The sequence below is a fragment of the Leuresthes tenuis genome, unplaced genomic scaffold (assembly GCF_036924035.1).
Source record: "Leuresthes tenuis unplaced genomic scaffold, fLeuTen1.0.hap1 SCAF_20, whole genome shotgun sequence".
NCBI classification, from domain to species: domain Eukaryota; kingdom Metazoa; phylum Chordata; class Actinopteri; order Atheriniformes; family Atherinopsidae; genus Leuresthes; species Leuresthes tenuis.
In genome coordinates this window covers 22,405,491-22,421,893 of record NW_027325374.1, presented here as the reverse complement: position 1 = coordinate 22,421,893, position 16,403 = coordinate 22,405,491, and the positions used below count along the sequence as shown (strand labels likewise).

Genomic DNA, 16,403 nt, shown 5'->3' with positions numbered 1-16,403 from the left:
TATATATATACGCACATATATATATATATATATATTAAAAAAACTAACTAACTCATAAAAACTTGTGCAAAGTGCAAATTTCATAATTCTGCTGTATGACCAGGGCTTAGATTTGCAATCCTGACTCACCACTGAGGTGTTTGATGATGCGTTTGAGGCGTTTGACCAATTCATTCCTCTTCAGCATCTCCTGGCGCCTGACCAACAACAGGTTCAACAAGAAAAGGAGGAGTAGAGCTGCAGCATTCACTAGCTCTAAACCTGAACTGTAGAAGTAAAAGACATAAAAGAGCTCTATGTGAAAAATTAATTGTAAAGCATTCAACCATGAAATGATCAGAGATATTACTGAAAAAAAATGAACAAAAAAAAAGTAAATTAACAAGAGCTCTTCGAAAAACTATCCCTCATTTGACTCAAGCAAAATATATGACAACTGTATTACATATCTTTAATCCCTGAATTTTGCGACAAACAGCAGAAACAATAATATAGTTTGCAATTAGTTGTTATTTCTGCACAACTCCTTCATGTTAATTGTTTTTGCATCAATAAATGACTAACTGTATTCATTATGTCGAAGGAATAAAGAGGGTATCTGTTTGTTTACAAGAGGCCCTACATCTTAATATTCGATAGAAAAACACGGAATCAGATTGAGAATTAATCCCATACACTGTAGACCAGGGGTGTCAAACTCAAGTACACAGTGGGCCAAAATTAAAGACTTGGACGAATTGGCTGGCCAACCTTGATATTTATTGAAAAAATATCTACAAGTTTTTCCTTCTCTTCAGGTATGACAATTGAGCCTTTTCATACTAGGTTTTGCTTAAACATTGATCTGGAAAAAGAAAAGCTTAATACTATAAACACGCATGAAATTAAATGTTAAATAAAAGACATCTGTGGCATTCATGTCTTAAATAATTCTCTAATTTTTATTTTATCTTATGCCTCTTTCTCTGTTCGTAGTCTTCTGAGTAAAATTTGAATGGTAACCTTTTTTTACAGGCTAACAAGAATAGCAACTAGAAAAAGCTGTTCTTGCGAAAAAGCAGTGAGAATGCTGATAAACTGAATGGGGAGAGCTGACCATACTAAAAAAGTCGAAAATAGGGAAAACTTAGCCGAAGTCAAGTGAGTAATAGTTAAAACGGCTGCAGTGTAATATGTAGCAGAGCAGTGGAAGAGAGATGTCCTCGCAGTTATAGGAATGTGTGTACGCAGCTGCGGCTTAACAAGCTCACTCCCAACAGAAAGAGCAGAAAATCAGTACTGTTAAACAGCTAAGAAATAAACCACTCATTACAATGAATGCATTCCAAAGTATTTGTGCAAAGATAAGAGAACCCTAACCAAGGCAAACCAAAGGGGAAGAAATCACATTGGGCCTAACATAGCGTGGCCAAAAGAAGCCAATTCTCCAAGAGACAATATGACAGCTTGCTGGGATTTGACAAAAAGGCACCTGAAACCAGTACATTATTACAAAAGAACTGAAAAGAGTCATCCAATCAGTTTTGCTCCTTTCATGAAGAACAGGAGGAACTTTAAAAGCACATATGTGCCAATCTTGAAAGATCACTGACAAAAGTTTAAGGACACCAAGTAGTAGGTGAAGGGTCAAAATACTTAAGTAAATTTATTATTTTAGATTTTAAAGGGGAACTCTGGTATTTTTAAACCTAGGCCTTATTTCTGGCATGAAATACGTTTATCTACTCACCGAAAACAGTTTGGTGAAAGTCAGCGTCCTTCGGAAGATATTTAGATTAATCGAGCTGCATATATCCATATAACGAGAGAAAACTGGGGCATTGATAATACAGCCTGTAAATAAGGCATTATCTGTCTTCATTTCACCAATACTTTTAAGACAAATGAATTAATGAACACGTACTAATGCACTGTCAGCTCAAAGCTGCTGTGTTGTTGTTATTGGCGGAACAAACAACAGGACTCAAATAACCAATGTCTAAATCAGGTTTCTGAATTGCTGCAAAATATTGATGAGCATCTCTCTGCTTCCCATCCAGTCACATTACCAGCCAACCCACCAGTTCCACCCTCAGCCATGGCCTTGTTTTTACCTCCTCACCGCCCTTATGACTGCACCATAGATCTATTACCTGGAGCACCCCTATCGTTTAGTAGACTGTACAACTTGCACTTCCCTACTCCAATCTCTTTCTGTACTTCTCTATGCCTGTAATCTATTTCTACACTGTCACCTCTGACAGAGCCTGACTAGTGGTTTTCTTTCGATTTAGCTTTTTGTTAGCTACATTGTTGTATGGTCATTTGTAATTGTAACCGCATTATCGGGAATTAAATCAAATCACTGTAAGATATAAATATCCTCTGCCACTCATCACATGAACTCATCCAAGGAGCTACCGTCTTCACTAAACTCATTTTCTGCAACGCCTACCACCTAGTCCGAATTTCGTTTGGGAGATGAGTAGAAGATGGCCTTTAACACACCCTTAGGCCACTTCGAGTACCTGGTCATGACCTTTGGCATGTGCTCCAGGAGCATGCTCCTGCAATATTCCAAGTCATCATAAATTACATTCTGACAGATTATTTGAACCTATTTGTGTTTGTAAACGTGGAACTTTTAACAACAAACTTGAGGGAACAGTTGAATTAATATTTACTTACAAGACTTTTGGCCGCAGTCTATTGACAAAATGGGAGGAACCCAAAGGACTAGAGACAAAAAAAAAGTTACTTACTTTCTTCAGATAATGAGTGCACGCAAGATGGAGATCGGGGGAAATCTGATGTTACTGATCTGAACACAGTGCTTTAAGTTATGACTGCTATCATTGTGAAAGAAAATTATGAAACTGTCCAGAAATTGTCTACTGAGCTTTAGGCTGCTTGCCAGTGACAAAGCAAAGCTGATGGGAGGATTTTTAGTGGCTGAGAACACCGGCAATGAACCAAGAATCACTGACATGTAAAAGCAGGTCAGTGCCTGAACAAGTATTTGGATATACCTGACAATTATTTCAGAAAGCTGATAATTCTAATTGAAAAAGGTACAAAGACTGGTCAACAAGCAGTTTGTTTTGTTTTTTTAAATTGTGGCTAAAGTTGGCAATCAGGACTGGGCATATCAAGCTAAAGGGAGAGCACCACTCGTTAGCACGGCAACCGAGCCCTAACAAGCGTCCCCGGCCACTACCGCTTCAGCTTCAAATATTCAGAATTAAACAGCAGGTAATCTGCTCTACAATGGATTGGGACCCTTAATGGAAAGTTTGAGGGTCTGCCCTTCAGAAGGGTGTGGCTGAAGGGTGTGACTGTGACAGACCCTCAAACTGAGGACTCGCTACTGCTCGCCACAAAACACAAAGTCAGTTATGACTTCTGCATATTTTGTCCCATCTTCACCAAACTTCATAGGCTTGCCCGTGACGCTGCCCTGACTGCGTAAATATGTGCATACTGACACTCACCTATAGCGCCACCTGCTGGTGGTCGGAAACTTCACTTTGTTTCCACACCTCACATATGATCGAACTCCTCCTACAGATATAATGCTAACGGCTTCAAACTTGGCCAGATTACGTCTCAGTCAAGGGGGTTTAAAAGTTAGGAGAATCTCAGGCAGCGAAGTGTGATGTGTGATGGCGTTTGTGGGATGAAATCATCGCAAGGTCATGAAACTTGGCACACACATCCAAGCTGACTACCTCGTAAGTATGTAAATCATTTTGTGTATAGTCACAGCTAAATGGCTCAGTGGCGCCCCTAAGGATTTTCAAAATCCCAGATGATGATGTCTTCATATACATTGGATTCACACAGCCTGCTCTACACTTCACGGACAGCTGCGCACGTGCTCAGGCCCGATCATCGCTGCTTGCAGCTTTGATTCATGCTAAATTTGGTGCAGATTACATTTTTTTATGTGCAAGCTATATGTACTTCCTTTTCCAAAGAGAAAATACTGACTTGTAAAGCTGTTCAGGAGATCACTGTCATCCAACAAGTTAAGTTTGTTACAATTTGGACTACACCACGAAATAACCACTTCCTGTTTATAAGCAAAATATTTACTTTTACATCTACCCAGGAGCTGTCTGTCACCCAACAAATGAAGGCTGGTGCAGATTGGACTCTGTATGTGTGAAGATTATCCACTTCATGTCTCAGGGGGGTGTGTCAGAAGGTGCTGGATTATTTCTATTTGGGCTGTGAAATGTACTGTACTGTATGATTTAGTTTTTTGAAAGCAACGGCAATGACAGAGCATTGGCTTGTACATCTATTCAAGAGCTCACTGTCATCCAGCAAGTGAGGTTTGGTAACAATCTAAGAATGTTAGAAACAAAGAAAGAAATAAAACAGAAAACCTGAATTTACAGCAGAACGATCGAAAACATTTCTATGCTTGTGTCTCTCATTGACTGACAGCTCAGGACAGGATGACTGCAAAAAAACAGATTCCCTACCTGCCCATAGGCTGGCTGCCATGACAACCAAGGAGTCCCAGCACCACCAGTAGAGTAAGGGCAGCTTCTGGCCAATGTAGACAGGATTGACGGTTGCCATGGTAAAGGAAGTTATTCACCCACTGTTCCCATTTAAAAAACAACAAGGAGAAAGGAGAACGATATGCAACATGTCTTACAAAGATGTCAACCATTTGTAACTGATAAATGCTGTGGCTATTAATGGATCAGATCAAGTCCATGCAGAGCAAAGCTTTGTGCATTTGTGAGTGCTTTGAATTTTTACCCTCTAAGCACCAGGCATCCTAACATGGAATAATGACGATCTCTTTTTGCTCACTTGGGAATAAAAGTAAGGGTAAAAAAATTATTATTAAATAAGAATATGGTCAGTCATCTGACTACCTGCAGGTGTTTTGCATGAACAATAGGCCGAAAGGTGAACACAGAAAAGAGCTTCAGAAACAAGATTCCGTTCCACTCAATTAGATCTACAAGATATTCCTTCCATAATAATATGCATATTCCCAATTGTCGGAGAGTAAGTTGTTTGGCGCTTGTAACCCCGCAAGAGGCGTGTCGTGAAGCTGTTTCTGTCGCACTAGCTTCATGACTGCGCCTTGATTTTTTCACCGCAAAATTAGAACGTAGGGTTATTGGCAGTTGCACGGCGTAACGTAAAGACCAACTGGACCAATACGGCCGCAGTTTTTCGTCAACACAGATGAAAGATGGCGTCCTCCACGACGAGCAGCGGCAAAGGAGGTGCTGAAAATTTAAAAAAAAAAATGGGTAAAAAACAGTGCTATATGCATGTAGCGTCAGTGAAGGGCGAAAATTTAAATGTTTTCTCAGAGACACGGTGGAATACCTACAAAAATTGCCTTGAAAGTTGGCTTTCTTTGGATGGTGTCTATAGGGATGTTAATAACACTTACCAAAACTGTCTGGATATCAACTTTGAAAACATCCCTGTGGATGCCGCTTATCACCCGACGTGCTTTAGCAGATATACGGACAAAAATGCAATCTCAAAGGCAGGCAGAAGGCTTGCCCAGGAGGCTGAGAGGAGAGATGTGACGAATGCATCCCAGAGTGAAGTTCTCTCGTCGACGAACCCCAGTCCAACCAAAAAAATTTGCTCCAGGTCCAGTCTGCCTGTTCAAAGTTCTGGCTCTGTGCTTCCTGCGATCTGCATAATTTGCAAGAAAGCTGACAAGTACCTCACCAAAGAGGGCAAACAGCAGAAGGTCAATCGAACAAAAGCTAAAACTCTAACAGCTGGTCGAAGGCATTACTCAGCTGTGTGTTTGCAAGTGGTGGGGGTGGGGGATGGTAATGAGATTAAAACAGAGTTGTGGTGTTTTGTTATATCACATCCTATACTTTCATAAACTGAACATACCTGCTGTAAGGCCATGTGTTATAATGTTTTTGTGCAAAGACTTTAGATAAGTATTATCATGAAAGTTTATCAAAATTCGGCTCACTTCAGACAGACAAATTACTCTTCATCTATCAACACAGTGTGATTGCTCAACATAAAACATAGCCATATCAAGTTGAATAGAACATAGAAGAACTATGCATCACATCACTGAAGCCCCTTTGTTATTTCAAGGCAAGTTGCACGACGCTGCCAAATTGAAAGAGGATCATAGCATCCTACTGCATATTAAGGATTGTGTTGCTCTCGAGGTGCAGTACCACCATTGCTGTTACCAGAAGTACACCTGCTTTTTGACTCAACCTGCAAGACGAGAGTCACGAGACACAGAACGGCAAATTAATTTTTATTCTATTTTGAATAGGGCACACAATGAATGAAGCATTCTATACTTTCCTCCTCCGTTATATGAATTAACATTACACAACAGTGCATATAAACCATAACCATATTGTCTTGTCTTATTTGTGTTTTCAGAAATGAGCCAACATATGTCTCAAGTTATCAGTTGATTTGCGAGAAGGTCATCATCAAAGACTTATGATCAACCAAGAGGTGCTTCGAATGATCAATCTGAGGAAGGCCTTCATAGAGACGGTGAAGTCGAATGAGGGCCTTGATGCCAAATTACAGGTAACTGCAATGTCGATGTATCAAGTTATAGCATTTGTGTTGTGCAAAGCCAGTGAGTATGATAAGCTTTTACTTAGTATGTATCAATTTACTTATTTATTTTGATTTTGCTTTAATATATTTGATTTTTCATTACTAACAATACTTTTTATCTTGCCTCTTTTTAATCTTTACTGTTTTACTACTTTTTATGCATTTCATCATTCTTGTGTACTTTCCAGTGTTCCTGGAGCTCAGCCACACGTTAATCTGAATGGATGTGTGCGTGTATGTACTTGTGGTGCTGAAGATGTGATGTTGGAGACGGGGGTGGGGTGTATGGTGTGATGGGGGGGTTGATGGGCTATTCTTTTTAAAATCTGTAAAACACTTTGTGCTACTGTTATGGAAGTTTTCAATCGCTTCCTTCCTAATACCTCTACTTACTTTTTCTGCCGGCCGGCTAAGTTTTTTTATTCTTCGTTGCAAGGAAAAAGATCAGTCCACACCATTCAGCGGCAATGGTATGAAAAGATACAAACAAAAGAAATACAGAGCATTTATACCTTTAGATGTGTAACAACATCTCCAGAGGGGGGCAGGATGCAGTCTTGATGATAATTAAGAAACAGGAGGTTAAAACAATTATCTTGTCTGAGTGTTAATTAAGAGGTAAATAGTTTAAAACAATTAGCGTGTCTGGGTGATACAAATGGTTAATGTGGATTGGAGAGTCTGTCAGTCCTGAGACATAAAATTTACCATCACACTACATTTTATTGTATGAAAAGAGCTTGATAAAAAAAAGTTTGATTTGATTTTGATAATGCTCACGAGACAATTTGTAGTCTTTTTGTATCCATAGAAAGCCTTCAGCTTGTCAAAGCAGCTGATGTGTGTTGTTTTAGATGTCCTGTGTTGTGTTATGTGTCCTGTGAGGCTCTAGTAATGTGTTGCTTAATTACTTTCAGTGTGTATTTATGGAAGTGATTATAGCCTGTAGCAAGGCAGTTCAGTAATGTCTAACTTCTTTTTTTATTGTGTGTTTTAGGCAGGATTTACTGAAGCGGCGTCTGCGTCAGGACTTCCCCCAGCTTGTTTTCTACCCTCCCACTAAAAGGAACATCAGTGAGATGGTGTTTGCTGAAACAATGTCCACTGACAAGCTTGTAGACATGCTGCCATGCCCATCAGGTGCCGAAACCACCCAGTCCAGTGAGCTGAGTCAGACGGAAAGCGAGCCTGACAAGATACCTACAACAGCTGAGAGTGTCAACACACCAGGCGACGTAAGGACATTGTATGCAGCAGCATTGTTTTTGAAAAAAAATTATTGACTGTCCTGGCATTGTCCTGTCCTGTCTTGTCTATGGCCCACCACTTCAGAAGATTTAGATATCAATGAAGCACAGAATGCTGTTCTGCTCGAACTATATAATCTTATGAGCTGGGTTGTAGGGGCCACTGAGGAGCCAACATTGGATCTATGTGACTGTTGCTGAGGACTTACTTTTAAAAGTGTTGTCCATTAGTCAGGACATTGTGTATCTTGCTTCCAACAGCCGCAAGCTGCCATACTGAGATCCTCACTCAAGCCAAAAATGTGTGCTCCATCACTAGGTGGACATGGGTGGCACTGTGATGACAAAGCTTTAAATGTCACATGGATGACACAAAACCCTGCCCCAGACAGTGTTTTACATGCCACCCACTGTTCCAAATGCAAGAATGTGAGAGAGCTGGAGAGAGATGATGATGATGACTGTCCAGACACAGACAGTGAGGATTAGGCTTCCATCATGGAACTATGTGTGTGTTTGTACATTTGTAAATATACTTTTGGTTTAAATACTCTTTCTTTTTCTTTTTTAGTATATCGTACTATTTTTTGCAAATTTTATATATTTTTTTTACTGTTGTATATTTAACTTTTTTTTTTTTTTTAAACTGAGCGGTACACTTTGCTGTCGCAACACTGAAAAATTCCCCATTGTGGGATGAATAAAGGGAATCTTATTCTTATTAATCTCATCTTTTAATATCTTGTATTTGAAGAACAATATTTTGTTTGTGGGCTGCTGCAGTATGTCAACTTTTTTGAATAAAGATTATTTTATAAATTTATAATATTATTTATAATTGTGTTTTCATTTGTTTCAATTGCTTACTGGAAAGGGGAAAAAATAAGTCATCTTCATTATTGTTAACAAGCAAAGTCTGTACACAATCACAATTTCATTGGGCATAAATTCATGTTAAAGGAGGGTGGGGGTTACATTTCTGCATACATCTAAAGGCAGTACAAATTTTAAAAGAGCCAATTAAATACACCCAAATGACATTAGCACTGGCATTGATAAGGAAGCCCATTTCATATTAAGTTAATTCTATGTAAATTAGACTGCAGATAACAAAGATAACTCAATTGGAATAACTGGGTTATTATTATAGTTATGAACCCGAGATGCAGCGATCACATTTTTAGTTGTCTGCACCATAATACTGAAATCTGTAAAAACTTGAACCGGTTGACACTTATATGGCCATCTGATAGTGTCAGAAGAGATTTTGTTTTATTTAAATTTTGCATTTTTATCTACATCATATGTAATGAAATATTTATAATATACAAAAAAAATATATTATATATGGAAAAATTATAATTAGTTGGTTCCTCCAAACACTCAAACAGCTAGAAGAAATCTAAAATGCAAGCCAAACTAAGACTAGGGTCTCAACGTTTTTCATCACTAAACCCCATTTTTCTTGACTTTATCATCATTACAATGTATGTAGCCCTGATTAAGCTCGAGACGGGTCAATTTTGAGAACTTCTAGGGTGGCCTTCCTCATTACCGTAAGGTTGAACGAGGTCAGGAAAGCTTTCAGCTGACAGTCTGTTTACTAAAAGAAAGCACCGGATTGGTCTAAAATGACCACGTGACTGCGCGGCAAGGCTCACGGGCCATATTTAACTGCGCAGTAACCAAAATATCACTGTGATTTCCGAAAAAATAGTACCAGATAATCAGCGTGATTACAGGACTCTTGCAGGATTTAAAGCGCCGAACAAAACGGATTTAAAGAAGTAAGAGTAGGTACTTTATCATTGAAAGATCCTGTAGATCGCATTTAGTGGAACGGGATGAAACGAAAACAGTGTTCACCTTACAGCCTACAAGCACATATCCATAGTCAGAAAACTTGGATTGACTCTCCAAGCTGCTGACCTTTGTCTTAGTATCACATAACGAGATATCCATTATAAGGGTAAGTTAAGGCAGATAACCCAAAAATTAACCTGGAAATTTTGAGCCAGTTTTGTAGCTCAGTCCTCTGTTCATGGGGTGTCCTTTCAACCAGTTGGTATTTTCTTACGGTTAATATTGGGGGAGATGAAAAAACTTTGCAGACAGCAAAGCTAATCACAGCCATGAATTTACTATACATGTATTAGTTCCACAGCTGCCGTCACTATCATCAGTGGAGACATGTACAATTTTGAATTAACACGTTCCACCATTTACTGCAGTATTGTTCTTCCTTAGTCGACAGCAGAACAGTGAGTGCAGGACCACCACAAGATTTTAACCAGGTACATGTTTTTTTAAGATGGCCTCTGTCATCTGGACAGTATGGACACCATAGACATATTAAAGTGAAATAGAAAACTAGAAGTTATCATTTCACTTTGTGGAAAAAAGAACTCTGATACACAAGATTCTATTCAAAAGTGTACCTACCAATGCAGAGGCTTGTCTGCAAGCAGCTCTCTGGTGCTGGTCCAGCAGGGTGCTGAGCTGATCCCGGAGCTTCACCAGTGCTTGGCTGGTTGAAAGGCCCAGAGTCACTCCATCATCCTCCTGTGAAAACATGTAACTATCTTGTCATTGTCTATTCCATATTTAGAAGAAAAAAAACCACTAAAAAGAGGAACACTAACAGAAAAGATAACCCCATATACAGGTACAAAGAATGCCTAGTGCCAAATGAGAGGACAGGCTGTTCATTTGCATGATGTATGAAGACAGTATCCATTACATAGTAATACTGATTTAAAACAGGACAATTAACACTGCATTTCATTTTTAGGTCTGCTGTCTTATCACTTTATGTTGGTGGTGAGTCAAGCAGTGGTTTCTGGACCTTGAAGCTCAATGTTGTTCCGGTGTCAACAATTATGACGATCTTGATTAATTTATTAATTCAAATAATTATAAATGATGACGATATATATCGACAATTTAATAATATTAAATTTACTGATGCTGTATATCTATTTATTAATATACTATTTCTAGTGACTGGGGTGTGAGAGCCAGGGATGCTCTGGAGGGTCCCAAAGGATAGACAATAAAATGGAAAATACTTCAGTAATTCAGCTCATTCCTGCCTGAATCTGAGGTTGACTCTCAATGCATGTCACTACTCATAGCAACCAAAAAAGTGAAAATAATTGCAGACACTTAAATTGAAGAATCCAGTGCTGGTGAGTTTGGGAAGACTATCATTATCATCATCAGCAGCAGCAGTAGTATATACTATATTGCCAAAAGTATTTGCTCATCTGCCTTTACATGCACATGAATTTAAGTGATATCCCCATCTTAATCCATAAATTAAGATGACGTTGGCCCACCCTTTGCAGCTATAACAGCTTCAACTTCTGGGCAAGCTTTCCACAAGGTTTAGGAGTGTGTTGGGGGAGTTGGGAATTTTTGACCAATGAGAATTTTTGACCATTTGTGAGGTCAGGCCCTGACTTTGGACGAGAAGGCCTTGCTCGCAGTATCCGCTCTATTTCATCTCAAAAGTTTTCTAACGGGTTGAGGTCAGGTCTGTGCAGGCCAGTGAAGTTCTTACACACCAAACTCACCCATCCATGTCTTTATGGACCTTGCTTTGTGCACTGATGCACAGTCATGTTGGAACAGGAAAAGGCCATCCCAAACTGTTTCCACAAAGTTGGGAGCATGAAATTGTCCAAAATTTCTTGGTATGCTGCAGCATTCAGTTCCTTTCACCAGAACCAAGGGGCCAAGCCCAAAACAAGCCCACATAATAATCCCACCAAACTTTACACTTGGCACAATGCAGTCAGCACCATTCTTCCGGCAATGGTCTAACCCACAATCATCCATCAGATTGCCAGATGACAAAGTGTGATTCGTCACTCCAGAGAACGTGTCTCCACTGCTCTAGAGTCCAGTGGCGACGTGCTTTACCATTTGCATTGCACTTGGTGATGCATGGCTTGGATGCAGCTGCTCAGCCACGAAAATCTATTCGATGAAGCTCTCCAAACACTGTTCTTGAGCTAATCTGAAGGCCACAGGAAGTTTGGAGAAAGTTGGCAACCTCTGCGCACTATGCGCCTCAGCATCAGCTGACCCTGCTCTGTCATTTCACGGAGCCTACCACTTTGTGGCTGAGTTTCTGTCATTCGCAATCCCTTCCACTTTGTAATAATACCACTGATAGTTGACGATGGAATATTTAGTTGTGAGGAAATTTCACGACTGAACTTGTTGCACAGGTGGCATCCTATCACTGTACCACACTGGAATTCAATGAGCTCCTGAGAGAGACCCATTCTTTCACAAATGTTTGTAGAAGCAGTCTGCATGCCGAGATGCTTGAATGTATACACCTATGGCCATGAAAGGGATTGGAACACCTGAACTTAATCATTTGGAAGAGTGAGTGAATACTTTTGGCAATATAATGCGTATAGAACATTCCAGTATGAACAAAAAAGCTTCTTGGAGGTATAGCCTATACTTGACAGGAAGTTTGTCATTTTGTTCAAACACGACATTTTGGGAAGTTTTGATATGTCACACACATTACATTTAAAAAAAATTCTTTCCATAGATTTCATCATAGAAGCCTGAAAATTGGTTCATATGGTCGCAAGATATTTGTGATTAAGTTATCAAAAGGCAGAGTTTTAGTTCATGGGTGTGGCAGCCCCTCAAACTAGAGGTTTTGCCTTGAAAAATTAAGCTGACATAATTTTCATCCAATCTGCACGAAACGTCACACATAAAATCAAAGACAGTTTCTGAACAGATGTACATGTCAATATTTTGTCTCCCTCATAGCGCCACCCACTGGCAACAGGAAGTAATATCTTTTGCTTTTGGACTCTGACATTATTCACCAAACCTACTTGAAAATGGAGTCAGAAGACAGAAAACAAGTTGATGAAGCTTCCCTAAGAAAACTAAATTTTTGCTGGAAGATGTGTCCATGGTGCTGTGGCAAATTTTGATATCACGCCCTAACAACAAAAGCAAATTGCTCATATCTCATTTGAACAGCAACAAATCTACATGGTGTAATCTCTTTTGTAGCCCAAACGGAACTGTATGTCTATATCCTGACCACGCCATTGCTCTGCCCACTGACAACAGGAAGTAATACTTTTTAGCTAATGACTTACAACTTCTCAATGATTAATCTCTTAACTTAAAGGGGGTCAGTAAAAGAAGCCTTTCATGATGGTACTTTATTGAAATTGAGAATTTCAATTTGTGGCCATGTTTTTACAGGATTTACACTTCAAAGTCCATTCTGCACCAGCCTTCACTTGTTGGATGACAGACAATTCCTGAGAAGATGTACAAGTTAACATTCTGCTTATAAACAGGAAGTGGTTATCCCTGCCCACCTAAAACAAGTGTTTTTTCCTGACACATGCCAAGTCCAATCTGTAGCACACTTCACTTGTTGGATAACATTCAGCCCCTGAACAGATGTACAAGTCATTATTCTGTCATAGCCATTGCTCCTCCCGCTTATAAAAGGACATCACTTTGTATAAGGTGGAGCATATAGCTGGCAAATAAACATGTAATCTGCACCAAATTTCACTTGGATGATTACCTGGTACGGCTGGTATAAATGGGCTCAAAGGAATAAGCTCTGTTCAACTCAGTGTAGAGTAGAAACAGCACCAAATACTTTAGAAAAACTTAGAATCCTTCTAAAAGAGATAATTTTTTTATTTATCATTGTTTTGCCAAGTGAGTGACAGGGATTGTGACACGCCGCTTCATTTTGTTTAAAGGCCACAGATTTTGGCTAATGACAGGGAATGTATAGTGAGCCACTACTTCAAATAACATTCAAATAACACAAACATTCAAATAACACGAAGGGACAAACACCAAAATGATAGCGTTAATGGATTTTGTATGGTATAGGACAGACAATGTCTTGGTTGTGTTCTCTCTTGAGCAGTGTCATGTCATGTTTTGAGTTTTGTTTTTGTCATGTCTGGTTTTCAGGCTTATTTTTACTCAATAGTTTTTTGCTATGTTTTCCTTTGCCACATTAGGTTCACTCAAGTCACCTGTCTTTGTTTCACAGCTGCACCCCATCTCCAATCACCTCATCACAGTATTTACTTTCCAGGTTTCCCTCAGTTCATCGCAAAATCCACACCTCACTTAATGCTACGATTTTCATGTTTTTCAGGTTTGGTCAGGTCAGATAAGGTTTTTGCCTCTTCGTCTTGTTGTTTTGCTCCACAGTTTAGATTTGTTGATAACCGGCTTAACCACGCTTTTTGTAAATAAATCAAGTTTTTCTTTGAAATTCTGCATCTGGGTCCTCTCTCCACCACGTCTCAACCCCCATCCACCAGTTCCGACAGCAGGATTTTGCCAGCATGGACCCAGATCAACAGGCTCTCCAGAGTTTATTCGCATCCTTTGTCGACTGCTTGGCACAGGAAGCCGACACTTGGGAGAGACTGGGAGCTTCTGGCGACGTCCTAGACTTTTTCTGACACAGGCTTGTCCGAGGAATGCTGGAATTCGCGGAGATTTGGGAGGGGGCATGAAAAGTCCACCATGCAGCGATGGTGGATATTTTTGGTTCAGAGTCTGCAGCGGTATCAGCCATGTTTTCCTGTACCTTCATCTCTCCTTTTGCCTCTCCAGTGTCGCCGTCTCCACAGTCGCCGCAGCCTCCACAATCGCCACAGCCGTCGTCTCCTGGGCCAGCCTTCAGAGCCCCTCCCTCCCTGGCTTTCCACGTCTTCGCCAGAGGGGGCCCAGACGGGCTCGCCTCTCTGCAAGTCTTCACCAGAGGGGGCCCGGGCGGGCTCGCCTCTCTCCACCTCGGCTCTGAAGAGGGTCGTACCAGTGACACAGCCTCCTCCTCATTGGTTGTCTGGTCGGTCGCCATACAGTCTCCCATGTCGCCGGAAGTCTGGCCGGCCGCCGGACCGGCTCCCTTGTCACTGGTCGTGTGCCAGACCGACTCTATTCCCGGGTCCCACGTCGCCAGATGTCTGGCCCCTCAGAGCTCCTCCCTCCCACCCAGGCCACATTTTTAACTATTACATAAACTATAAACCCACTCCAAAACATATATTTCAAATTTTGGTTAGTAGTTCCTTAATTCTTTCAATATGCCACAGTCTACATATTAATCATTATTCATTTAAGATGCTTCCTGTTAAATGACAGTCCTTCACCATGAAACAGAAATTCGATACTTTGTGAGAAGTGCACTGTCCTACACAAATCAAATTTTGTTTATGCATTTAGCAGACACTTTTATCCAAAGCAACTTACAAATGAAGATATAACAAGCTATATAAAAAGCTAACAATAAACTACATAGAAGGAACCCACTAGTCCGACTCTGTCAGAGGTGACAGAGTAGAGATAGGGTGCAGGCATAGAGGGAAATACCTTAGTCTCAGCATCGTTATACAAAATAAGGATTTCACAGCTCCATGGACTTGACTACTATCAATCCTAAAGCTTGTGCTGAACTGGGAAAAATGGCATTCAAGTACGCTACTCCTTTTGCTTGAAATAAGATGGCAAATTAGCTAAACACGAGAGAGCTGGTCTCAATAAATTAAACCAAGTTGTGAAAATGACTTTGAGGAAACACATTTGCTTATACGTGTTCTGACTGATTCAAATGACTCCTGTTAATCCCTGAAATTTAGGATCAGTTATTAAAATTTATAATTTCATGATTATTCTTCTCAAAAACTGTTTTATTTAGAACTGTTCACTGGACTGCTGTCTGATTTAGTTCACTAACCTGACTAATCTCAGATGTTTAAATAAAACAATATTGGCTGACAAAAGAAAGTTTTGTCAACAGTGCAAAATTAACAAGGTAACAAACTGTCTTGCACAAAACATTTTATTCTACTGTGTAATTACACAGAGCACAGTAAGTGGGGCGGCTGTAGCTCAGGAGGAAGAGCAGTCGCCCACCAATCGGAAGGTCTGTGGTTCGACTCGGGCTTCCCCGGGCTACATGTCGAAGCATCCTTGGGCAAGACACTGAACCCCACGTTGCCTCCTGATGTATCCATCAGGGTATGAATGTTTTTGCTGTATGTTGACAGCAAAAACATTACTTCTCTACTCTGCGAGTACTGTTAGTGCCAATGAAAATATTCTACGACAACAAAGTCATACAAAATTTTATTTTAAGAAAACAGTATACAGACAATTTGCTGTTTAAGTATCAGTGAATTACAGTCATGAGGTTTCCTTCAGCTGCATGATGTTTTGCATTAGTATCACTAATGAAGTAATATGTCAGAGCAAATTTAACTACCTTTACTTCTCCTTACATTGTTGGATAGGATAGTCAGCAGCCATGTCTCCAATTCCTCAAGATTAAATTGTTTGGACATTGTGGGAATGTGGTGTCTTCCTTTGACTCAGCAATGAGGTATTCATCGTCTGCAACGTTTCAGCGGTTTCCTCTGAGAGTGACCACCACTTGGCAAAATCGTGTGGACAGGCAAGCTCCCTAAAAGGAACGATACCAGACATACAATTAATTATTAAAGATGCACACTTCTACTGAATGAAAATGATGACAATATA

General features: G+C 40.0%; 1 protein-coding gene across 2 annotated transcripts in view; it reads right to left on the bottom strand.

The window, feature by feature from the left end:
• Nucleotides 1-16,403, bottom strand: part of tmem94 (transmembrane protein 94) — an 85,947-nt gene that overhangs the window by 56,758 nt on the left and 12,786 nt on the right. For both annotated transcript variants that reach the window (XM_072373581.1, XM_072373582.1), the window contains exons 3-5: nt 10,272-10,391; nt 4,470-4,591; nt 130-266 (exon numbers count right to left, since the gene is read on the bottom strand). In XM_072373581.1, coding sequence (XP_072229682.1) covers nt 130-266; nt 4,470-4,591; nt 10,272-10,391 — 379 coding nt within the window. The remainder of the gene's footprint in view (nt 1-129; nt 267-4,469; nt 4,592-10,271; nt 10,392-16,403) is intronic.